This window comes from Nipponia nippon, unplaced genomic scaffold (assembly GCF_047370975.1).
Source record: "Nipponia nippon isolate SJK-2023a ecotype South Korea unplaced genomic scaffold, ASM4737097v1 scaffold_8, whole genome shotgun sequence".
In the NCBI taxonomy this organism is placed as follows: Eukaryota; Metazoa; Chordata; class Aves; order Pelecaniformes; family Threskiornithidae; genus Nipponia; species Nipponia nippon.
In genome coordinates, this window is record NW_028262402.1 from 38,946,178 (window position 1) to 38,972,721 (window position 26,544).

A 26,544-nucleotide genomic window follows, 5' to 3' on the forward strand; every position below is an offset into this window, starting at 1 on the left:
TGTGAAAGTGGGTTGTCGTTCTCTCCCACCTTCCACTATGAGTAGCATCAATGGGTGGGAGTCTTCACAGCCCTTCTAGTCTCTCCTATTTATGTTATACATTAGAATGCTGTCACCTTGTTTCAAATATTGCAGATGAGTGCAAAATGTGAGAGGCATTTGTTCAAGAGCAATTAATATGTTTGTACTGGTTTGGAATAGTTTTGTGTAAGCAAGACTTCAAAGAAAAGCTTGGAATAAAACTGTGACTGTTTGGCTATAACTGAACTCAGATTTATCCTGTAATTTTTCCACAAGAGTACTTCCCCTGATGGTGGTAGCAACAGTAAAAGCAATTAAAATACACTGCACCATATGATTTTTTTTTTTTTGAGTTGTATCACCAAAATCACAAAAACTAGTCTAGAAAATATGCTGATGCCAACAGTTTCCAGCCTCTTACCAACAGAAGTATTCTTCAGGTTGGTCCTAAGTTTCTGGTATTGTGTTAATGAGTGCTTGTATGGCTTTTTGTTAAAAATCTGCCTATTAAAAGGGGTTCTTAGTACAATGTGTTTGGACAAAGGACAGTAGAGTGTCCTAGACTGTGACTTCCTTTGATTGTTTCATCTGAGTTATCTGCATGCCAATCTCTTTGAATTTTGCGGCCACTCTTTACATGTTGATAAAACAGTGCATGATTGCTCTTGATATTTTGAGGAGCTGTGTTGGAAAGTAATGGTACATTCTTGCAGAATTCCTCTTTGTTTTCAAGTAGGTTTGTTTGGCCAGAGTCACAGCTTGAAACGAGCCATCTAACAATGAAACTTGCTAACTTTAGCATCCATTATTTTTGTTTTGTGACTGGGACTGCTTGGCTCTCATCTGCTGTTGAGCGTTAGTATCAAAGTGCAAAAGACACTACCCCATTAATATTTGTTTTTATTTCCAACATTCTTAATCAGGCATCTCCCTCCTTTCTGGGAGAGGTTTAGTTGATGTGATTGTTGTACACACTTGGAATTCCAAACTGATTAAGATGTATTTGGATTATGTTTGGATTTGCCATTCCAACAGTTTTACAAAAGCAGAAAAACTGTTGTCATTGGACTGTAATAGGGATCCCTTTTATGTTTTCATTAAAACCTTCAGGGAACTGAAGGTTGGTAACCAGCAATTGTGGCAAAGTGAACTGTGAGTTGAAGAAAAAAGTGCTGTTCTTTTTGTAGCTGCAGACTGCTTATTCTATACAACTGGCATAACCAAATCAATAACTCACTTTGCTAACATCAGCTTATCACTCTAGAGGTACCCTGTCACGTTCATATAAAAAAGGTGGTTTAGAAGTGTGTGTGTGTGTGCGCGTGTATAGAGGGGAAAAAAAAAAACCAGCCAAACCATAATGAGACAGTTTCCAAAACCTAATACTCAATGTGGGATCTAGAGGTCCTCATCTGTCATCTCTTCACTGCACAAATTCAGTTGCATGCTTAACTCAAATACTTCCTTTATTTCTCTTAATCATCTCCTAAAATAAAAAATAGCATTGGAGTGTGATGCCAGCTCCCGTGCCGTCCTTGAAAGTTGTGAAAATCCTGATTAAAAACCCAGAATAAAGTGCAAAAGAAAGCAGGAAAGGCAAATATGTTGTTTTGCTAAGGCATTCATTTACATTTCCGTATCAAAGGCATTATAAAGTATGTTTTTCTGCCTCCATTTTTGCTTGGAATAGTGATCTGATTTCTGTGACAGATTGATTTTTGTAACTTTAGGCATCTTCGTGCAGAGGCAAAATGACAGCAGTGATAGTTTGGGTTTAGCTTGCTTGTGTAACTTCCCTGCAGCCTCCAGAATAGTATTCTGTGCACAGCCTGGAACAATAAAGCTGATGTTTGTTCATAATGCGCAGCACAGCTCCTTGCTGCTCTTTGGTGATCATGGAAACTCATATTAAGCATCCTTTTGTTCTGTGACTTCAGAAATCATGCCTTGATCTAAAACAGTAATTTATTACTTTTAGAAAGATACTTTTATGCTGGAAGAATCAGCAGAGAGGGAAAAGGACTTTCTAGTTTCACAACATGATGTCTGGCAGGTGCTTGCATTTTTGAAATTTTTCAGAAATTACTCTGAGACCAAATGTATTTTTAAAATATCTTGGAACTTTTAAGTTTGCTTTTTTGAACATGGGCCCTCATTATGATTGTGCCTAGGAAAAAGTGGGCGCCACACACAAGACACATCAGTAAAATGTGGAGTAGACTTGTAGATAATTGGGGAAGTTCTGCAGAATTCTTTCAGCATCTCTTTCTTATGGCTGTCCTGCTATCTAGAAATGGCTAATGGGAGTATTAAGCAGAATTTAAAAAACCACATATACATTGGAGAGAAAAAAAAACAAACCCAAACCTATTACAAGTATGGATAAGGTACTCTCCCAGGGAAGTCTGGCTATAGACTTCCATCTTTTGAAGATGGAACACTTTGGAAAGATGCTCTTTGAGAGGAATTAAGATGATCAAGATGAGTGTTGGTTTTCTTTTAAAAACAAAACAAAACCCAAGCAACAAACCCTAACCACTGGCTTCTGTTTCTATTTCTGTCAAAAGTTCCTCCTTCATCTTCGTTAAACCATTCATTTTCTGTTTTCCTACACAGGATAATCAAGGGTTAGGACAAGGGGTGGGGGAGAGGAGGAGCACTCTGACAGGGATGCTGAATGGAAGTTAAGATACTGCTTGTGCAGAAGAGGGGTAGCTGAGGCCTGTTGAGTGGGGGAAGAAGTAGAAAATTACATTGGGAATTGTTTCTTTTCTATTGTTTGGCAATTGGAGTTGTTAAGTTATCAATTGAAGTCACCAGAGTGCGTGTATCTGATTGTTCTTACTGAGGTTATGCTTAAGATACAGTGCTCTTACTAGCTTAACTTTGTACAATCTTGTGCAAGCTAAACTATCAGACTAAGACTAAATTAAAACAAAAAGCCCAAATGCCTTGCGGAAAGGACCAGTGCAAGAAAGGGAATATAAGCATGCTTCCTATCTCTACCCTCTTTAGTTTGCAAAAATGGATCATTACCTTGTGTGCAGGCTTGTGTGGATGCCTGAGGAGGGACAGTGCTTGAATTGAACTTTGCAGTGTTGCTGCAAGTGTAAATATTGCCAAGTATATCCTTTATTCAAGCACTGTTTCCACTTGATTACCAGGGAAGCTAAAGCATGCCAAACTAGCCAGGGAAATATATTTTATATCCTCTTTATCACTAGGACTTCAGTGTCCCAGGCTTCACAGTCACTCTTTTGTGATTATACATGACTTAAATGAAACTTTGTTTTTCAGGGAGCAAACTGCTGCACTGCCATCTCCTTGTGAGTGGGACTGGGAGCACAGCTGTACATCAAGCCCAAAGCATCTCGCAGCAAGTAGACAGAGACACCCAAAAATCATCATTCCTCACAAGGTACTAGTCAAGTTGCAACAGTTAGAACTGGCCATTAGTTTAAAATGACGGATTCTTGTCATGTGCTAGCTGTAACGTTCATTCTTTTAGCTCTGTTTTTAAAAGGTTTTAAGAAACTGTACTTAATAGAGTGATACTTGTAAATCAGAACTAGTTCTTTTGGATTCCCAAAGCAACTTACAATGAGCACGCACACGTTTGCTGAAAGCTTGATAATGGACAACAGGCCTCCAGAAGAGGCGAGACTTCTGAAATGAACTCAATATTCTGCTGAAGTTATGCAAATAATAGTGCACAGGTCTGTACTAGTTCATCTCTTAGCTAAACATTGGTAAAGAATGGATTTAATCTATGGTGATGTCTTCAGCAAATTAAATATTTAGCATGGGTTCAGGAATAAATAAATAACTTTAAGCATGGAGGGTAATATTAATGGGAATTGCTTAGTGACTCAGTAGAGTCCTGGGAAACAGAATAGCCACACACAGGGAGAGTTGTTTTGCTGCATATTTTCTTACAGTACATCATTAAGGTAAATATAATCCTTTTGGCATCTTAACCTTGCTTTTTAAAATTTTTCTCAAGTGCTTCCAGAGAGAATATAAAGTGCGTCCTTAGTTTTATGTGTTGATCAAACATGCTTGGCTTGTTTTTCTAAGTCATTAACAGATGACAGTTTCAAGACAGCAAAGGGTTTTTATGCTGGTGTGTTGCAAAACTGTAATTGCCTTATGTTTCATTCTTGAGAGATCAGTAGCTATTGCTGCTTTAGTAATTTACTTGGCAATGTGGGTATCAGTTGTCCTGTTTTTCTAATTTGTGATATACTTAACTAAAGCTACTCATCTGTTAGTTGAATATTCTGGGAGTGAGGGGAGAGGATGCTAGTTAATAAGAGTCTAGAGACATGATAGAAAAGCGCAAAAAAAAAAGTTAACATTATATAAAATAACAAACAAGCAAGCCCTGTTCACTTAGGGCACTGTGTGACGGGAAAATATGATATGAGAATATCAGTGAAGTGTAGCTAGACAGGAATGTCCCAGTTGAGGTCTCAAGCAGACTGTAGCATTTTCCTCAAAATAAAAAAACTTTCAAGAATATAGTATGGTATGCAAACCTTACACCAGGGAATGTGGGTACTTGCAAGCCCAACCCTTAGCGAAAGAAACTCCAGAACCATGTATTGACTAGAGAAAGATGCCTCAGAAGCTTCATGTAGCCACCGTGCCTGTGGGGTCCCAGGAGTTGTGGAACTGGCAAGTGAATGACCGGGGTGGCTGTGTCCATCTGCTTTCTCCCTGATGATTGTTCTCGCTATTCTCCCTTGGACTCTCACCAGCTCATTTCAGTCCTTCCTGCAGAGCAGCACCCAAAAGCGAGCACAGTACCCTAGCTGGGACCTTGCTGTTACTGAATAGGGCTGCAGAATGGCTTTGTTTCTTAATGAACTCGTCAGCAGGAGGTTTGCCAGTATAAATAGGATGGGGAGAGGCAGAGCTTTGAAGAATAGCTTTAATGCTCTAAACGACTAACTTGGCTGAAGAACTGCTGTCTGGAGCTTTGTTTTTTAAATTAACCTCTGTATCAGAAAAAAAATGAACAAGAAAGTTTTGTGTATGTTAGGTCTTGTGCATTCTGCATATTCTTTTGCTTGTTCTTAATAAGTATAATGATCTCCATAAGAATGGGACCTTTTGTTTTCTTTACTGTGTTGTCTTAATTAATTTGAGCCATAAGAGTTGATCACTGTGGTAAAGATTTTGATGTCATAGGGCTTGACTTCTAGCGAGGGAAGGCAGATAAATTGCTAAAAGCAGAGGATTGTTTCACAGCCTTGCAAGGAGTAGTCAAGAAACATGGAGAAGAGAGAAAGGAAATGAGATGTAACCAAGATGAATGATCAAACAGAATGTGCTCAATGTGGTGCCTTCTGTTTAAAATGAACAAGTTGGGGGTGGGGAAGAGATTTCCTTCCAAGCGTTGATACGCACTTTTGTGTAGCGTTTGAGGAGAAAAAGAGTACGCACTTGTGTGGTTTGGATCTGTTTAAACGACTTCGTTGTTTCATTCTTTAGAATAACAGTACTAGCTTTTGTAGCTTCTTAAATTAATAGAGGTCAACGTGCTTATGCCAAAGAAAGTTGCTTCAATTTGCATAGTCCGTAGGGGAACGGGGTGGGGGGTTTGTTCTGGTAGACTGACTGTTAAGTCCCTGTTTCATTCTCTAGCACTCGGTCGCACTATTTCATTTGCTTACCTTACGTACCAGTGTAATTTTCAAGACACTGCAGTGTAGTTTAAAACATTGCACAGCTGAAAGTGTGTTTAGAATAAATAGACTGTGTTTCTTTATTCTTCCCACTATCATGCTTTATTGACTACTATCAAACACCTCTGCATATTCTCGTGCTGCTTTTTATCTGTCCTGTGGAACGTCCTATACATCTGTATTTTCTAATTTGCATGTTCTTTGCAGAGATGTAGCAACAAACAAAATAAGCAGTCTTGTGCTGTTTTTCACCAGAATAAACCTGTGGTGTGTGAGATCTAGTAGAACTGATGATTAATATTTCAAAACTGTTGAGAAAAATACACTGTAGTGCTGTATTTCATACTGTTAATATCTCTAGTGCTGTTCCTAGTTTTCAGCATATAACAGTGTTTTGTCACAGTAATTTTTTTTCTGTTTTGTGAACTTGAAATTGAGTTTATAATTGGCTTAGAACAGTGCTGCTTCTTGCTCTAAATCTTTATCTACGTGTTTTAAATTTTGTTGATTTGAAGCGTCCAGGTAAATCTGTATGTCTAGGTTAAAAAAAAAAAAAAATCCTTACCATTAGAAGGTCAAAATAGGTGGCCAGGTGAGCCATGGAGGATTTTGTACTGTTGATTACCCCAGAAAAAGTATGTATGAAGTGTCGGATACTGTTTATGTTGGGGTTTGTGTTTTTACCAGGGATGTCTGTGGTTTCTAAAATAAAAGCCTTAGAATTGCTGCTTTGAAACCTGGAAAGTGTGTATAGCTGTGCATCCTTACACTAGACCAGAGATGGCAAACCTACCAGACTCTGCAAGCTGCATGGCAAAATCTTTATGCTGCATAATCACAAGCTGTACTTGGGAAGCAGAGACAAGGGGTGGGATAATGAACATGTCACTCTGCTTTAAGCTGGCACTTGAGTAATGCAGTAACCCAGAAATGATAGGCTAATTCAGGTGGAAGGGGACCTCAGGAGGTTTGTAGCCCAGCCTCTTGCCCAAAACAGGGTCAGCTGTGGGATCAGAACAGGTTGCTTGGGGCTTCACGCAGTTGGGGTTTGAAAACCTCCAAGGACAGAGATGGTACAGTCTCTCTGCGCCCTGGGTCCATGGCTTGGCTGCCCTCACAGGGAAAAATTTTCTCCTTATATCCATCTGAATCTCTCGTTTGAACTTTTGCCCATCGTCTTCTGTCCTCCCACCCACACCACTGTTAAGAACCTGGCTGCATCTCCTCCATCTCCCCCTGTCAGCACCTGCTGTTAGGTGTCCCGAGACCATCCTTCGTCCGGCCTGAACGAGCCCAGCTGCCACAGCCTCCTCTTGCAGGGCCAGTGCTTCAGCCTCTACCATCTTGGTGGCCCTCCACTGGATTCACTTCTACACATGGTAACAAGTGCCAAGATAGTATTCATGGCTTTCATGGCTTCTCTTCTCTTCTCCAGTCCCCTCAAGAGATTCAGATTACAATGCCATACATGTGACTTAACCCCAATATAGAGCCATGTGTTTGAACCATATGTAGCTCCTGAGCAGTTCAAGAGTCAGAGGTCAGCTACCTACACATCCTCTAATCCTGAAGGTTGAATCTGTTAGGACCCAGCTTACTATATAAAGAAGCGGCCGTAATTGGATTTATGAATCATTTAAGTAGGACTGGGCTGACTGATTTGTGTGATTTTGCAGGCTGATGACAAACACCAGTCTGAAGAGATTGCCTGGAAGGGAAGGGGGAAAGGCTGTTTGGCAACATGGTATTTTTAGAAACTTCTACAGTGCCTTTCATCAGAGGATCATGAACACTTGCTTAAAAACAAGCAAAACTGACATCTCTGTTCAGACAGTTCAACAACTGGACTAGCAGCCTACATTCTCAATATCTCTTGCTGAAATCAGTTCCCAGTTCTTCAAGGAGGTTGCCTGTTTGCCATGCTGTCTAGCAGCACTACTAAGTGTTGAACTCTAACATATTAAAAAAAAAGAACTGATTGTCAGAGGGGCCAGTTAAAAGGCTTGATAGAGGAGGCGGCGAGAACGTGAATCACAACACGGTAACTAATCTTGGTTGCTGCAGGCAAGTTGCTGAATAGTTTTACTTGGTTGGTAAGAGTAACTGAGAGACAATCGCTTGTTTTAAATTTGCATCGTGTAGTGTAGTGTTAAATGGGTGTTCCCTCTATTGATGCTGGAAGCAGCACAACTGCTTCATTCACAGTAGCATTAGATAATTTATGGAATACGTCCTAGGTTTTGCATGACTCGAGCTACAGCAAGTGATCTCTCTAAATTACTACTACACAGACCATAGATTCAATCTGATTGTAGGTAAACAATGTCTGCCTTGATTACTTGAACTGAAAATCTCAATGGGAAATGTGGTCACTAGAAGTTATTTGCATGTTTCTCATAGAGTTAATACCAATTAACCTTTCCATGGAGATTAATTTTAAAATTTCTACACACCTACATAACATTTAATGAAATCCTCTGCATATGATACTGCTTTGTACAGTTATTGCACATGCAAAATAGCTGGTCCTAAACACGGCATAGGATGACAGAGCTGCACATTTATAGCCCAATTAATGTAATTTTGACATGGTGTTAGTACCTGGCCTTTACTTTCCACAATGCAGTATCCCTTCCAGGACTGACTACAACTGTACCTGCATGTCCCGTTTCAAAAGGAGATAATGAGTGAAAAGCGCATGCAGCCGTGCCTCGAAACACTCTGAAGTGTGCAGAGACCTGCATAGACAGAACAGGCTATTTTGCTGGGTCTTCTGCCCCTCTTCTGCTTGTGCTGCTGTCCCAGGTCAGTTTTGGCTAGTTTGTATGTAATCTGTATAGTCACTCGTGATCCACAATGCAGAGTCTTGTGGCGTTTAAGAGAAGCTGAGTCGGGAGGAGAAGTTATATCTAATAATACACTTAAAGATGTGCTTCTTTGAGCTGCAGTTTAGGGGTTTAGTTTTGTTTTCCTTCAGCTTACAAGGGAAAGAGAATGGGGATATTGTCCTCCCATGGAATAGCTGTTAGGTGTATTAGGTGCTTTGAGTACCTGCTCTCCCTTTTCCTGCCACAGGAGGCAGGAACGCGTGGTGCCGGAGGAATTCCTGCAGCTCTTGTCACTGGTTGCACTGCTATTTTGTATCCTTCCATTTTTGGTTTAGGTGGCATCATCCTCCCCTTGTAAAGCCTACCAACATATCCACCTTGGAAGGATAGCTCAGTCAAAGGGCAGAAAGTACCCAGGAAGGCCTGAAGGTCTGTTCTCTGCGGTTGAATTGGAGGATAAGTAACTTGTAAATTGTGATGACGTTGATAGTTACATTGGTCCATGCCATCAGTATGGGGATCTGGGCACTTGGCCAAGCTCTAGCATGAGCTTAAGCGCTAGAGGTCACTTACTGCTCACATTTGTGGGCTGGTATGGGATGATTTATCTGCCCATTGTGGAAGGGTAGCTGTTTGGTTTGAGAAAAAGAAATAAGAAAGCAGGAAAACATGTGTGTCCTCTGCACTCTTAGAAGTGAGAAATTTTATGGATAAACATGGGAAATATTTTTATGAGCCCAAATGGATTGTTTTTCATCTGTTATTGCAGGAAATTGAATGGAGGCAAACTGGTAGGCACTTCCCAGGTGATGATTTGTGGCGAGGGATTGAAAACCAGCCTGTTTTTCTTGTGTAACTGTGCATTCCTGCATCTGTGTTGCACTTACCTCAGGCTAGCTGAGTGTGTTAACCTTGGTTGCTGCCCTACAGCTCAGGGAAGTATAGCCTGATAACCCCACTGTTAGTGATAACACCAGGTAGCTTTGATAAAGTCACAGAACATGCCCGAAAGGAGGCTTTAGGCCAAGCCACAGCTTTTTGTCTGGAACAAGAAGTAATCCTCCTTGGCCTTGGACAGGATAAGCAGACCCTTACATTGCTCTGGCTGGCGCTGCCTGCCCTCCCCAACAGGTTGTGTCTAGTGGGGGAATCGGGAATGCTAGCTCTTCATCTTCTGCCAGAGCCTGTGTGGAGGGAGGCGGCTGCAGGAGGCTGGTGCTCTACTTTATGCTGCCATGAACTTGATATGTGCGTTAAGAGGCTGCAGTCACAGGGATCTAGTGGCTTCTCCTTTCCCTGTCCCACCTTATGTCTGACAGCTGCTCTCTTTTTTGAAAAAGTATATTGCCATCCGCCTAAAACCAAAGATTGATGTTGCATCTAAAACTACATAGTCGTCTGCAAAATAATCTTACCATATCCTACCAAAGCAAAAAACAGTTCATGTTGTTTTCATTGTCTCTTGTCATTTCAAGGAGGTAAGTATTGGACAGTGGCTTTCTCTGCTGACACTGTGGCATAATATCCTGTGCTGACGTTGCCAGCCAGTGGAAGTTGCCTTTGGGAAGTTGCCTCAAGATTGCAGAGATGTGCAGAGAGTGGCAGCTGTTTTGCCTTGCCCTGCTCTGTCTCATGGGGAAATTCTTGATGCCAGATGCTATCACAGAACCCCATGTGCGTGAGGAGTCCAGCCCCCTGTGCTTCATTTTTCCAAGTGGTCTGGAGTTTGGTCGTATACCAGACTGCTAGTGTTGCAATAAAAGTTGGATGTTATCAATCAACTGTAAAACTGAGAGGAGGGATCAGACAAAATAAGAGCAAAGTTCATGCTTTGGCATTCTTCTGCTTTTTTTCTCTCCAAATTTGAGGGTAGGCCATACAAAGTAACATGCTGTTTGCATCCTTTTTTTAAAGCGCTGGCTTAAGAAAGCTCTTCCCTTACAGTTTGTCCTCATTCTTAATTTCTTGCTTCCAAGAGCTGATTCAAGTATTGACTCATCCACCCAAAATAATATAACTTTAGGAAGACGGTAGCACTGGTAAAGAAATCTTTATTTCTGAATACAAGTGCGGTTGAACTTCTGCCAGTCTTCTCTGTAGTGCTTTCAGTGACCAGTCATTTCTGCAAGCTCTTGAGAATACCATTACCTCAAGAACATGCTTTTTTAAAGTACATAATTACAGCCTCAAAACCAAGCAATTCAGCCTCTGAATTAATAGCAGCAGCGTTGACTTTGAGACTGATGGGGAAGGGCTGTTAGGTGGTGGGAAGGAAACCTGGCTGAGGCTGTGGACTTGGGGAAGCCATCAGGTGTGTGAGGGCTTTTAAATCCGTGTCCTCCTAAAAAAACAAACAGAAAAGGCAGAAATGACTGGTGCATTTCTGTTCAACAAAACCAGGCTGTGAATACTGTCCAAAAGCCTCACGTCAGAAATGCTGCCTGGGCTTGGGCCACAAGGCCCATCTCTCCCGTTTACCCTTTGACAGGCATCAGCTACTGGCCGCTGCCAAGGGCAAGAATACAAGAAATATTTTTGTAAACGGAGAATAACAATTCTTTTCATCGCAGGGAGAATGAAAACGTTTCTTCGCCTCCCCGAGGCGTTTGCAGGCTTGATTGGCTGGCGGTGGAGGGCGGCCGGGCCCCGGCAGTACAAAGTCGCTCTGTGGCGGGCCCCTCAGTGCCGTCTTTGTCCTTGGCGGGCTCCGGCCGCCCCCGCCGCCGCGCCGCTCGGGCCTCCGGCGCGGCCACTCACCCGCGCCGCTCCCGCCGGCCGGGGGCTCGACCGGTTTCCCGGGCAGCGGGGCCGAGGCGGGTGAGAAGCACGCCCGGGGCTGGCGGATTTGACCGCTAGCGCCCGGGGCCGCGGGCGGCAGCGGCCGACGGCGCGGCAGGGCCAGCGATGTTACTATGGGAGCGACGCAGGGCTCCGCCGGGAGCGAACCACGGGAGCCGGCCGGGGGGGCGGAGCAGGTCGGTAGCCTCCCCCGCGCCCACCGCGCTCCTCCTCCTGGCGGCCTCGCCCGCTGTCACCCCCCGCCCGGCCGTGGTAGTGTCCCCCCGGCCGGGACCCCGCTGCGGCAGGGGGCAGAGGAGGAGGTCGGCGGCGGGGGCTGTGAGCTGGGCCGCGGGCGGGGGCGGGCATCTGTGGCACCCTGTGAGGAGCGTGTGTGTAACGCTTACCTACAGGTGTATTTCAGACCCGCTCAGTGTACCTGGGGCCGCCTCCGAGCCAGGCCGGGACCACCCGCCCTTCAGAAGCCGCTCGTATGAGGGGGAGGACTGGGTTAGTGCGGGCTTCAGGCTTGCTCCGTTCATCCCCACCGCCTGGGGCTGGGCAGCGAGGCTGCCGGAGCCGAAGGGCGGGCGGTGGAAATCCCGTGGGTTTTTTCGGTGAGGTCGGAGCGGGGAGCTTCAGGCCGGCGGGCGGGAGCAGAGGGGCGCTCGGTCTGGGGTGCGTGGGCCTGCCTCGCCGTAAGGCTGGCCTCTTCCTTGCCTCTTGAGCGCCGGGAGACAAAGCGTAATTTTAGGTTTTAAATACTGGTTGCGCTCAGGTCACTGTTTTAACCAAAAATGCCCCCGTTTCTGTGAAGAAAAAAACTCCCAAGTTTGAAAAAGAAAATCCTATTCTCCCTTTCCCTGGCCCCTGCTTTGGGTTTTTTGTTTGTGGTTTGTGTTTGGTGGTTTGTTTTTTTTTTAAAGACTGTTCAGTTTTTATGGGAAAACGTGTTTTCCTATTCCTGTTGCTGAACTGCAGTAATCAATACAGCTACGAAGCGCCTAGGGGTAGCAGGCAGCAGCTGTCAGGACTGGAGAGGCTGCGTGGTGTGCATGCCAGCGGGCCGGGAACTGAATTTATCCATAGTCATCTCCCCCACCCCCGCTAAAACGTAGGTGGAAGCCGTAAACAGAACTTATTTATGCCTCATGGTTTGTTTTGTGGCTTGTAGAATAATTAGTATCCTTTTTGTGTATGGAGTCTGCACGTGTTGGCCAATATCCCATATTGCACATTACGGGTATTTTTTGGCCATGAGTGTACTACTGGTTGATACTTTCTCTTATGTATTTATTTCCAGAGTGTGTGTGTTTGAGTTGGTGGGTTTTTTCTGTTTATTTGTTTTGTTGGGTTTTGGGTTTTTTGTTTTTGTTGTTTTTTTGTTTGTTTTTGTTTTTTTAAATAAATCACAAAGGTTGTACAGTTGATCTGGATAACTGTTCCACTCTACTCCACCCTTCCTGTTCTGTTGTCTTTATCATCTCCTGTACTTGTCTGTTTCATCTCTTCTGAACCCATCTTGTAAGCTCTTTGACACAGATCCCATTTTATTTGACACTTCAGTTGCTGCAGTACATTTAGTAAGTAGGTGTAATGATTTGCTGGTGGTTCTGGTGAGAGAAACATAAATATCCATGACAATGTGTTGGTGACTTGCCTTGCAGAGGTCTCTTGCGGTTGAGGTTTGAATGTGTTGACCTGAGATGGATGGAAAGCCTGACTCTGCTCTTGTGAGCTATAATAGTTACAGAGCTTGTATTTACAGATGTACACTTTATATGGCTATTGCTTAAATACTTCATTTAAACAAAATCATGGTGAGTATGGAGCGGTTCCTGAAGTAAGAGACCTTGCAGTGTATTTCAGCAAATGGTCCACTGGTAGACAGTGCTCTCAGTCTGCTCTTGTTTGTCTCAAATAGCAACAGTTTTTGGACCTGCTTTTATCAATATTGGTGGAATCCTTGCCCTTTTGAAGTTAATGACAACAATTCTGTTGGCTTGATTAAAAACTGTGGGTTGTCAGGTCTCTACTAAGCGTATGGGGTTTCTTCAAACTGTTTTCAGGTCAGCCTTTCACGTAAAGAAATAGAAATTAAATTATTTGGATGCAGCTTCTTTTTGTTTCACAGCTGTGAGTCCATGCAGTATGGAAGTAGGGTGTGTTGGCTATGAATTCAGTGGCAGCTTCTCTGTCAGCAAAAAGGGAGCTTTGCCTGATCTTTCGTCCTGCCTATTATTTGAGACTGTGAGAAAGCTTATGTTTTGTATGTGTACTGAGCTTAAGTGGGGAGAAATTGTCGGTGTGGCTCCTGCAATGTTTATATTCCTTATACTACAGTTTTATTAACAAGACAACAACTGTATTTGTTCTATAAAGACAACGGTTTGTTCATTATTTTGTAGAAAAAGACAGAAAAATAATCTGGAGAGATACTACAGCTATGATTTCTAGTTTCCTCTAGAAACTTCCATTCCTTCCAATGAAGCTATGCAAACAATACAAAATTTATGCTAAGAATTCTGTTTTTCACAGCTTGTGATTACTAGAACTGTAAGACAAATGAAGATTCAACTGACATTGGAAACATTTTTTTAGTTCTTTGTGTAACAGAAAGTGGTAAGTTGCAGTATTTTCTTAGGAAACTGATGTCATTGATGCTACAGGAATCTCTTTTTTTGAATGGCCTGAACCATATATAATTTATGAGCCAAATAGTATAGTGTAATTAATGACTGTGTTAAAATTGCAAATTACCTTAAAATCGCTTTGTATTTTAAAAATTTATGTGGAATGTATTTCTTACCATCAAAATTAAGAACTCACCAAGAATTTTGTGTGATCTGTGCTGATAAGGCAGACGTGCTGCAAAGATCAGCCTTACGGCAGAATTGTGTTCCTGAATGCATCTTAGCTGGAATGTCCAGTGGAAACTAATATATACATGTGATTATTCTTGATGCTATGTAAGAATAAAACATCATCTGACTTACTAAATAGCAGGAGAGATGCCTTCATGAACCCTCCAGGCATCTCTATTCGGTAATTTAAAAACACAATAAAGATGAAAATGCTTCTTCAAGGCCTATGGTGGTAGCAGCTAACTAAGCAAGCAGACGATTGTGAGCAGCTTTCCGGGTGTTTGTGCCTCGTGTTGTGCCCTATTAAATAACCAGAGAGCAATACCTTTTTACATATTCTGCTGCTGGAGTCTCTAGATCTGATTAACAATACTGCATCAGTGTTTCACAACTGAATTTTGGATAAATGGTTCTTGCACAATATCAAAAAAAGAAAAAGTCTTGCAAAAAAGCAGCTGTGATCTACTGACTTACACAGCTACAAGAAACGATACACCTATCTATTATTTATTTATTACTTAATAACGTATGCACTCAGCCTGCCATATCTTTCCCTTGCACATGCATGCCTATTCTGTGATGGGAAAGCATTTTGGATGCTCACCCCTTACGATTCTTAGTCAGTATGAGCTTTTTGGACAGAATGCAGGATGTCCAGCTAGACTGTCATTCTAGGCTCCACAAACAAAGCTGTGAGAGGCAAATTGTTGGCCTTTGACTGAGCTGAGCAGCTTGCTGCCAGGGTCAGTGCTTGGCACTGATTGCTCTTCTTTCTGTGTTCCAGCACTGCAGAAATCTGCTGGATAATGTGGGTTTCTTCTGGTGGCCAGGGCTGAGGATTCTTCTGTCCGGTCAGTGTTTCAGAAGCTTTTTGAGGAGCTGCAGAACAGGATGAAAAACCATTTACATTTTTGGTTACTTTGTTCTCCTAAGTAATTTTTATTCCAGAAATAAAAAGTGGTCAACGCTTTTGGTTATTCTGTTCATAGAGTTAAATCAATACATTTTTAAAGCAACTGAAGTGACAGTAGCATAGCTGATCGGTAGCGTGTGTGTGTGCTCCTTAGATGATGCCATCAGAACTCTTGTTTCTGTGTAGAATTGTACTTGCATTGTTTTGTCTGTGGACTACATAATGGTTACAGTTTGGCTGTAAATTTTTATTTTCTAGCACTTAAAGTTTCCTGAAGGTCTTGCAGTCAAAGTCGGGATGTTGTTCCTGACCCAGTACTTTGGCAGGAACTCCCTTTCAGCTGCTGACAGTTGACAAATACTTGTATGTGCTTTACCTTGGTATGATGTGTTACAAACAGTAGGTCAGGTTGCAAAAACCCTGGGGTTCTAAAGTCATAGCGCTGATTGCAGATGGATGCCTACTGACATTTCCAATAGCTGCTATGCACTCAGTTCCGCTTTGGCAGTTATGCTTCCCTAGCTATTTGTGCGCAATGCCCAGTGCGCCTAAAAGGTTTAAGGATAGATTAGGATGGAGGAGAAGGTGAGGAGATCTTCAGTCGTGTGCCTCAGACACACTTGTCAAGCTATTGGTAAAATGTGAAAAGCCCTATACCAGAGTACTGTTGGTACATCAGTCTGCTGTCCCCTTGGTGTATGTGAAATACTTATGATCTAGTCTGACATACGAGGATGCCTTGAGTATGTTTTGTCACTTTCTGTGTGGCTTTTTGTTTGACAGGTTATTATGAAGCCTTCTTAATTTTAACATTGCTATGGTGTTAAACTATAGAATTTCCTTCATTAAATTTCATCCATTAACTTCTCTGACTGTTGTAATAATTTGACTTAATTTTTCATTCTTTTCCAAGCTTTCTTTTCCTGCTTTACCTTGTTGAAGCCAGTAGATATGTTCCTAATGTCTTCTGCAGCAATAAGGATGGACTAAAACTCTTTGATCACAATGATTTGAAAAGGGATTAAATTTTTCTTACCTTTTTGTAAGGCTTGTTTGTCTATATGCAGGTACATAACTTCTTTTTCTTTCAGATAGGAAAAAAGCAGAACACTTCATCATGGTTTGCTTCTGCTTCATCTGTCAGAAGGTTCTTGAAGTGTATAATGCTCTTTTATGTGGCTCAAACCACAAGAAGAAAACTTAATGTTCTGAATCTCAGTTGAGAATGAACTTGCAGTTGCTACCAAAGTGAGCTTTGCTCTGGTTGGTAACTTGAAGTATTTCTAAACCTTAATGATTCTGAGATGTTTATTTTCCTTTTAGCCACATATGGATGTGAGCAAAAGGATCCTCTTTTGTTTCTTTCCCAGTTCTTTTTAAAGCTTCATGTGGTTTATGAAAGTGACTAATAGTTGCAAAAGGAGGAATAAAATTTGTTCTGTCACTGATCTTGTTCTGGTCAGCTTATTCTTTGTGTGCTTCAGTTTCCAGTTCAGTGGAAATGGCACTGTTTCATAGGGGTGTGTCAGTTTGGTTTCATTTAATGGTTGGAGCAAAGCCTGAAGTTCCTTACACTGACATTACATGCATGTGAAGTGTTGACTTGGTGGAAAGATTGCATCAAGGGTTCTAGTTTCAAATTGTTCTGCTGGCATCCTTTCAAGTGAAGCAAGAATGGCTGCAGATAAACTCAGATTAGTGCTTTGGGAATGAATCAGCCAAGTGAAAGTTACTGTCTTGATACTAAAGAAAAGGGGCAGCAGACTTCACCCCTACACCTCCCCCATCCCTTGTGTTGATTTATTGGTTATTGGTTGACTGCTGTCATTAACACTATTGGTAGGAATAATTTCTGCATAAGTTGGGGGATGTTTGAAATGTTCTTTGTAAAAACCTGTTCGAATGTTAGCGAAGTCATGCGCTAGTACATAACTGTGTGGTATACTTCAGCTTCACATCCAATCTTGCAAAAGGATTGAGAAGAAGGAATGGAAAATACTTGAATTTTACTGCTCTCATCTGCCTTTCTGTTGTTTTCTTACCTTGGAGTGTTTTATCAGTGTCATCAGGTACGTGGTAAGTTTCAGTGTAACACAACCTTATTTTGGATGATAGGTTGCTGGTGATACTGTCCCAGAAAAATTCAGAGCTGTGGGGAGCATTTGCTCTTAGTTTTATTGTTTGAAAAAACAATTATACTCCTTTGGAGGCCCTGAGGGGGAAACTTTGCTGTGAGCCAAGGGATTCTGAATGTGTTTTACTGAAGCAGGTGCAGCTGGCTTAATCCACTATCTCATGGTAATTGAGATGTTGGGAGGGGCTTGGTGATTTGTTTGTTTGTTTGTTTGCTTGTTTCCTCTTCTTCCAAATGTACTGGGAGGAGCATTAGTATAAGACTTATGGACCTAAACCCTTCAAATTCAATCCCCAGATTTGCATTTGCATCCATGCATCCCACTGTATGGATGACAGAAAAATTACTGAACTCCCTTTTGCACCAGATTTTGCTTTCATTTTAGATATGCACAAGACACGTTCAAGTTTAGGGGTGAACTTCAGCAATGCTTTCGGGCATGACTGATTAAGCTGTTGAGACATCTTGAGAGGGAGAGGTGGGTTGCTTAAGACCTTGAAGGCAGGAGTATGCTGGTAGAAGGAAAGGAATGTGGAGAGGTATGACTAGTGTGACTAGAAGACAGCTAAGAATTGGGTAATAAATCAAGCTGTTGTGGTGTGTATCTGAATGATGCTGAACATAGGACTTCAAGCTCAAAACAGCTTAATTTTATAGAGATTTGACGTCTTTTGAATTGTCAATTTTTAACTTGTTTTTCAACAGAAATTTGAATTAGGTTCTTGCTGTTGTGGATGTTTAAATGTATTTGAAGCTTTTACTTATCTACCTTGTGTATCAGAGACCTTTCTGTTTGACGTTTTGGGGTTTTTTTTTTTTGTGAGGTTTGTGGTATAGCATTGATAGTTGTATGAAATGCATTGTAGCATGTGAATCTTATGGGGTTTTAGTCTTAGATGTGGTCATATGTACCATTAAAATTTATGCACGATACAGAACCATATTCAGGTTTATTTCCGTCAGCCAAGAGAGGAAAACTAATGTGACAATACATAATCTTACTGCCACAGGAATGCTCGAACAAAATAAAATGCTTCCAGGAATACGGCATATCATTCTTCTATTAATAGAGTTAGAACAAAGGATACTAGAAACCTTAACAGGGAAAGAAAATTTAGTTTGGGACTAAGCTCGGAAACTAACAATTGTACCATTGTTTGAATTGTCTTGCATTATGACTAGATGATTACATATAAATACTGACCTGATTGGATTGGATCCCAGCAATGAATTGGCCTTTTAAAAACCAGTTACCGGAAGCAGTAGACAGGTACCCAGCTTGTTTTACTCATATTTGGGAGCCATAGTTGTTGAATAACAAAGTTTATGCAATCACAGAGCCTGTAAGCACCATGGAATAGCAGAAATGCAGTTTCTTACCAGTGGTCACTTCATGCTAGAGTTGGTCACTTCTACTGCTTGATTTGCTATTTGAATATGGGTGCAGGAAGCTGAAGCATTCAAAAACAGTAGCAGTAGAAGGCGTACCACTGAAGTTGAACAAAATTGTAATCAGTGCTTTGGACCATGTAATGCATATGGTGCTTTGTGTTTTTCTTTCAATTTTATATTTTAAGATGCTACGAGACTAAAAGCTGTGCTTTGGCTGCAGAAAATAACTGACTCTGAAATGAGATCCTTAAGTAATAGCAGCTGCAGTTACATTTTTCAGTTAAACTAATCAAAAAAATTTAAGTTATCTAGCATAATGAAATTGAATATGCACACCTAGTGAGTTAAATTAACCTCCCCATCAAATCCTGATATTGCAAGTACATTAGAACAAACATTTTTTTAATGATGCCAAGCAAAAAGTGGTCCTCTTGAACTTAGCTTATGCACGAACTGCTCGAGCACTTTGATTCTCAAACTTGATTTGCAGGGGCATCTTAAGGAGCAGAAGGTGCAGAAACAGTGTGACTGGAAAGAAATGCATTAGGTTTTACAGTTAAAGTGAATGGGGGTTGTTAAGTCAAAGATAGCCTTTAAAGCTGGTGTTGACTAGGTGAACTGAAAGTTTAGTGTCCCTTCAGTAGCATTACCTTCTTGTAGCGTAAACAAAAACAACTTATTGGCACCATAGTCTGTGTGACAAGGTGAAAGTCTAGGAAAACCGTTCAGAAAACAAAACAGCAAATAAACTGTCTTCACTTTCCAGTGTGGACATACATATGCTACATACACAAGTATAATTGATCTGTCAGCCTTTTACCTAAATTAGTTTTGATCTTCAACTGAGATTGCTTGGCTTCCAGGTTTTTATCTCCTGAAGCCTTGCTGCGTTTTTGAAAAAGGGGTGGTGGGGAAATCTACTTTATTGCAAGATTGGGCACATGCTGTACCCCAGAAGGTGAGGCTTGTTCTTTTCTTTAGAACCCCTTCAACACTTGTGGGAGAGTAAATAAGTGTTTCTAAGACTCATCCGCTGGACTGGTGCTGCATGTCCCAGAACACTTGGGAAAAACAGCTTCTGGCTTTCCTCTGTGAAGCAACGTGTGAAAAGGAAGAAAACTTTGAACTTTGATGGAAAAAGATGTTAGTTCCCAGAGCATTATTTCTCAAGAGGCAGAAATTGTTTTCTAAAAAATAAAAGAATTTAAAACATTGTTGCTTTTTTTTTTTTTTTTTGAAATGGGATCTGCTTTCTTCTCCAAAACGGCAATTTCACTTGAAGCTGTTCCCTCACAAATTTTGAACAATTGGTTGCTTCCTGTTGGGGGAGGCACTGGAACAATTGCAGTGTAATTTCCCCAGGGTAATGACAGAACTGTTGTTGGGCAAAAGGTAGCGGAGGGGACATGCTCCTGAAACAGACCTAAGCTATATTTTTATGAGTTTTAGGCTTTCAGTAGGTAAGACCTGGGTATCTTGCAGCTGTGTTTTGCATATAATCAGTTTCTTTTTTTTTTTTTCTCCCCATCTTGAATATGCTTTTGTTTACTTTGTAATGGGATATTGTACTGGTTTTTGATGATGCATATGTATGCGTCTAAGCTCAGTAGGATTCAGCTGCAACAAGTGTAAACTACTGCACTCATGTCTTCCACCTAATCCCAGAAAAATTTAGAAGTTTTGCACATATACTTTTAATTTGTATAGCATGCGAAGGTTGTAAATTGATGTTGTTTCATGTTCTGAATCTGTTATACTCTGCTGGGTAAATACCGCTTTTTGCCCTTCTCACCATTCCCCCCTCCCCACCCCCAATAATGGTAAATGAGGACCTGTTCCTGGTAGCATACCATTAAAGCAGTTCATAGAATCATAGAATCGTTAAGGTTGGAAAAGACCCTTAAGATCATCGAGTCCAACCATTAACCTAGCACTGCCAAGTCCACCACTAAACCATGTCCTCAAGTACCACGTCTGCCTGTCTTTTAAATACCTCCAGGGGTGGAGACTCAACCACTTCCCTGGGCAGCCTGTTCCAATGCCTGATTACCCTTTCAGTGAAGAATTTTTTTCCTAATGTCCAACCTAAACTTCCCCTGGCGCAGCGTGAGGCCATTTCCTCTCATCCTATCACTTATTACTAGGGAGAAGAGACCGATCCCCACCTCACTACAGCCTCCTTTCAGGTAGTTGTAAAGAGCAATAAGGTCTCCCCTCAGCCTCCTCTTCTCCAGACTAAACAACCCCAGTTCCCTCAGCCACTCCTCATAAGACTTGTGCTCTAGACTCTTCACCAGCTTCATTGCCCTTCTTTGGACATGCTCCAGCACCTCAATGTCCTTCTTGTGGCAAGGGGCCCAAAACAACACGGTACTCGAGGTGTGGCCTCACCAGTGCCCAGCACAGGGGCACTGTCACCTCCCTGGTCCTGCTGGCCACACTATTCCTGATACAAGCCAGGATGCCATTGGCCCTCTTGGCCACCTGAGCACACTGCTGGCTTGTGTTCGGGTGGCTGTCAACCAACACCCCCAGGTCCTTTTCTGCCAGGCAGCCCTCCAGCCGCTCTCCCCCAATCCTGTAGCGTTGCATGGGGTTGTTGAGACCCAAGTGCAGGACCTGGCACTTAGCCTTGTTGAATCTCATGCAGTTGGCCCCGGCCCCAATGATCCAGGTTGTCCAGGTCCCTCTGTAGGGCCTTCCTACCCTCCAGCAGATCGACACTTCCACCCAACTTGGTGTCATCTGCAAACTCACTGGGGGTGCGCCCAGTCCCCTCATCCAGATCATCAGTGAAGATACTGAACAAGACCGGCCCCAGTACTGAGCCCTAGGGAACACCACTCGTGACTGGCTGCCAACTGAATGGCGGTGGCTGCTTTTGCATTTACCCCTTCCAATAGTTAGAGAGGGAACAGGCAGTTAAAAAGATAGTTGTTCAATAAGCATCATAGTTTTAAAAAGGCACCACAGAATCCTAAGTAATTTCTGGGTGCTGAATTGAAATGATTCACTGTTGTTCTTAATGGCAGAGATCACAAGTACTGTGAAATACAAGTGAATGAATTTTAGAAAATCCCAGGTTGTGCGTTGCTTGACTCTTCTGGTGTAATGAGAAATTATGCCTTTGTGTCAGCAAAATCAGGACCTTGAAGGACCTCATAGTACTTCATGAAAGTGTAAACTTCTTACGTTCAGGTTAAAAGTAGCCTGGAAGAAAAAGGTTCAATCCAAAAATGTAAGTATAATTCTCTTTTTTGTTGTTAGTGCTAAAATGTAGCATTTCTAACTTTAGGTGCAACTGTCATGTATTATTGGTTCAAATCTGGTTAAGAGTTTTTCAGGTACCCATTTCCATGGTGTCTTGGTGTGACCAATGAGTAATATGCATGGTTTATCTTTGGAGTACCAGATGTTTCTCTCTTTTCAGAACATCAGACTGCGTGGGGAATATGTTTATTTCCTTTGTATAAACAGTGCAATTGATTCTTGAAATAATTGTGGTGGAAAGGCACTTAAACTTAATAAAGCTGGAATTTAAAAGTAAAAAAGAGAACAGTCTGTCTGATTGATGATAGGATATGTGCTTGAGATTGACAAAACAAAAAACACCTAATGCCTTGTTTTAGCCTTGTTTTAACATCACATTTCCTGTCACTTTTAGTCTGAACGGCAAGTTGTGAAATAGGATTTTCGCCTAACAAGATGTTAGACCTTTCTCAGAGTTTCTTAACTTAAACAAATTACATTTATCAAAACCACTCAAATACCAACCTGTTTGAGAAATAAATAAAGGAAGATACTGTATGTAATATTGAGTCTCGTTCTTCAGAGCAATAATACCATGTTGTGTGCCAAAGCAGTAGCCTGAAGTTGTAAAAGAATTTATTTTTTATTTTTATATATTTTTTTTATTTTATTTTATTTTATTTTATTTTTATTTTGTATTTAACATCTTTTTCTGGGGCAGGGGAGCGATGTGTGCCTCAGTTGCAGCATCACTACACCACCTAGTGTCTCTCTGGGTTAGTTGCGAGTTGTACAGCTTGAGTCTCGGCTCAGTTTTGCTGGCTTGCATGGATTGTCTTCATTGTGCAAAAATAATATGTCAACAACTTGTTGGGTTTCTTCTGGAATATGAGGTTTCCTACTTGTTTTACTGGTCTGCTCTATACATCTAAGCGCCCTGTGAATTTAGCAGGAGAAGTGCAGCGCCTAGTGCTTGCATGCCTTTTTAATATGCAGTGTGAGGGGGGAAAAGAAACAGGCTTTCTTTCTATTCTTCTGTGCTACAGGGGCAGATATATTTAGTGTGTGTATATATGTATATAAAATATATTTTTATTAATATATCTTAATGTATTTATATATCAAATTATATCCTAGTATTACATTAATACCTGCAAGGCCTTCATAAATGTTCCTTCTAGAATATGGGCAAACAGACAAGATACGTGACTTGTTCATGGCTATCGGGATATACTAGGGTAAAGTATATTCATGAGGGTAGTAATCTGTTTTATCAAAGATGGATTAAAAAGCAGGACAGAATATATTTTCTCATAGTCTTAGGTACCCTTAAAGCCACTCGGGAACTTTTATTTTCCTGTCTTTTCCATTAAAAGTTTTTTCTGTGTTGCATTGATTTCCCTGCTCCTGGCTGGCAGGCCAGGCCCACAGAGTTCTGAATGGAGTTAAATCTACTTGGCTGCCGGTCACAAGTGGTGTTCCCCAGGGCTCAGTGTTGGGGCCAGTTCTATTTGGTATCTTTACCAGTGATCTGGATGAGGGGATTGAGTGCACCCTCAGTAAGTTTGCACATGACACCAAGTTGGGTGGAAGTGTCAACCTGGTGGAGGGCAGGAAGACCCTACAGAGGGATCTGGACAGGCTGGATCAATGGGCCAAGGTCAGTTGTATGAGGTTCAACAACGCTAAGTACTGTGTCCTGCACTTAGGTCAACAACCCCATGCAACGCTACAGGCTTGGGGAGGAGTGGCTGGAGAGCTGCCTGGCGGAAAAGGACCTGGGGGTGTTGGTTGACAGCCACCTGAACACGAGCCAGCAGTGTGCTCAGGTGGCCAAGAGGGCCAATGGCATCCTGGCTTGTATCAGGAATAGTGTGGCCAGCAGGACCAGGGAGGTGATAGTGCCCCTGTGCTGGACACTGGTGAGGCCACACATTGAGTACTGTGTTCAATTTTGGGCCTCTCACTACAAGAAGGACATTGAGGTGCTGGAGCATGTCCAAAGAAGGGCAGTGAAGCTCGTGAAGGATCTAGAGCACAAGTCCTGTGAGGAGCAGGTGAGGGAACTGGGGTTGTTTAGCCTGGAGAAAAGGAGTCTCAGGCAGACTTTATGGCTCTCTACAACTACCTGAAAGGAGGTTGTAGCAAGGTGGATGTTGGTCTCTTCTCCCAAGTAACAATTGATAGGACAAGAGAAGACGGCCTCAAGTTGTGCCAGGGGAGGTTTAGATTGGATATTAGGAAATTTTTCTTCACCGAAGGGGTTGTCAAGCACTGGAACAGGCTGCCCAGGGAAGTGGTTGAGTCTTCATCCCTGGAGGTATTTAAAAGATGGGTAGACATGGTGCTTGAGGACATGGTTTAGTGGTGGACTTGGCAGTGCTAGGTTAACGGTTGGACTCCATGATCTTAAGTGTCTTTTCCAACCTTAATGATTCTATGATTATATATTTAATCTGTTCCTTTAATCAAATCTAGCTTTCCCACCCTGGTGTATCCTTGAAGGTGAAGCTTCATCTGATGGCTGAGTTGATCTTAGGTGCAGAGTTCCAACATTCCTTCTGCTTCATCTCCTGGTATTCAGCTGTTCCTTGGCAAGCCAGTTCAGCTCAGACATGGCAATAGAATAGTCCAGTGGGAAAAGATGAGCAGTTATTCTCATGCTTTGGGATGCTGTTTTGCCTTACTTTGAAGAGCCAAACAGCAGAATTCATGGAGTGAGTCAAGGGGCTGCATGAAAATGAGCAGGAGGAGTCTGGAAATAGTTATGGTCAAAAGGAAGTTGTTGTTTAGTTCGTATCTTGTGAAATTGTACCCTGCCTATGAGGTAGATGTGTGTTTGGGAAGAGAAACCTGCATCGCCAAAGATGAAAAGGGGTGTTGGTCTTCTGTGAACCTTCCAAAGGTGCTCATTTCTAGAGGCAAGGAAACTTTAATGAGCCTGAGAAGAAGAAAGCATCTAGAAAGCAAGCAAGCAAGCAAACAAACAAACAAACAAAAAACTACCTTGGATTTTTATTCGCTATTTCTAAGGTGAATTGTGATTTGAACTCAAAATGTTTTAAGAAAACCCTGATACTCCAATTTCCTCCTTTCAAAGTGCTTGTCCTGCTTTCTGAAAGTCTTCAATATAATTGGTAAATGTTTGGCTTTAAATATATAGGAAACACACTTTTCCTAGGTAGTGTCTTACTGGCATGGACAGTTAAAAATTTCCCTGAAAACCAGTTTATTCGCCCACCCAAGAGACTAGCGTATGCATTACTTAAATATCTTATACATACAGCCTCCTGAGTTTTATTTAGGTGTTTCTTTAATACAGAGTTGAAACAAATAAAGCTATTCAGATATACAGCTGTTCAAAGGTTATAGAGTTTTACTCAGTAATCCAGCAACAGGATGCCTCATGCCACATTCTTTACCAGCTTCTTTTCAGAGTCCAGGTGACTTGTTACTCCTTTTATTTTTTGGAATTGCAGAATAATTAAATATTTGCAAAACTCAAATCCTATGCCTCTATTTTGATGTGTTCTTTCCTGTGCTCAGGCAAATTTCTGCAAAAATTCTTTCAACTGGGGATGCTATTTCACACTGTGAACCATTCGAAGAATGCTTGTGCAGGGACTGCTATTATGGGCAGATTGTGTGATGCCCTTCATAACATTTAAGCGTTTTTCATTGACATGCTGTGAGCTGGATTAAGTGATAAATTTTGAATTAAAAACCCCACAACTTGTCAAAGCTCCAGATCAGCGGAGATCTTTTTTTCTGTCTCCTTTGGCTTATTTTTTAAACAATTTTTGTGCACTACAAAATCTGGGGCGTTATGCTGTGAATGTTAGTAACAGGACTGCAGTGCAAGTGAGACCTAGATGTGTTTGTCAATTAATATTCTCAGTAGTCTGGTGAACAGTGCTTTTGCTTTTGCCCTTCATCTCAGTTCTGCATGGGACTGGATTGTAGTTCAGTTTGCAGTCTGAAAGGCATTTGGAGTGTCATAGTGCAACGCAAGGTAGAAATGAATGCAAGTTCTGCCACCCTGGAATTTTTCCCCATCTGTTTGCTAGCTAAAACTGCCACAATGGGAGAAGGTTGACCCCTGTTTTCCTATTACGGGGTCTGTTTTGTTGTAAAACTTCTGTTTGACAGAAATGGAGGAAATCTGTGTGTTTGCTTCCTTGCACGACACATTTCAGTGGATAGGCTACTTGATTTGAAGTCAAGAAGCCTGAATTATACTCTTGGGTCTGTAGCCAACAGCTTTGGTACTGGGTATTTTTTAAGAAGGAGTGGTTTTGCTAACTGGAAGCAAAATTTGTAATGAAATAATGCTGAGCACAGTGTCAAGTAATGACTGTGGGTGTTGTCGTTGTGCTGGATTCAAACTGTTCCTGAAAGAAGTAAAACAAAAACGCCTTAATTATTGTCTAGTAAACAGTTCTCATATGATGGTTTTAAAAGTTTTCATGCAACTTAAGAAGTAAATATTGGTCTTTGAATGGCTGGAATAGGCATATTGTACTCTAGGTAGCATTTGCCAGTACTGTTGTAGATAGAATTTACAAATTATAGCAAGTGAATAGTGTAACTTTTAAGTGAAATGAGTAAGAAAAGTTTTTGACATCATCACTTCTTTTGCATTAAAACCAGTTCTGTTTGTGTTTCTGTGTAACAA

The 26,544-nt window shown here is 41.7% G+C and overlaps 1 protein-coding gene across 6 annotated transcripts in view; it reads left to right on the forward strand.

Annotated features, from left to right (window-relative positions):
• TJP2 (tight junction protein 2) overlaps positions 1-26,544 on the forward strand; it is a 69,802-nt gene that overhangs the window by 10,605 nt on the left and 32,653 nt on the right. For 4 of the 6 annotated variants that reach the window (XM_087742662.1, XM_087742663.1, XM_087742658.1 and 1 more), the window contains exon 2: positions 3,319-3,439. Coding sequence is in view for 2 of the 6 variants with exons in the window: in XM_087742658.1 (XP_087598784.1) it covers positions 3,319-3,439 (121 nt within the window). In the remaining 4 variants the exon portion in view is untranslated. Of the gene's footprint in view, positions 1-3,318; positions 3,440-11,283; positions 11,515-26,544 lie in introns of those variants that run through there. The other 2 variants (XM_087742664.1, XM_087742661.1) reach the window with 2 other exon arrangements.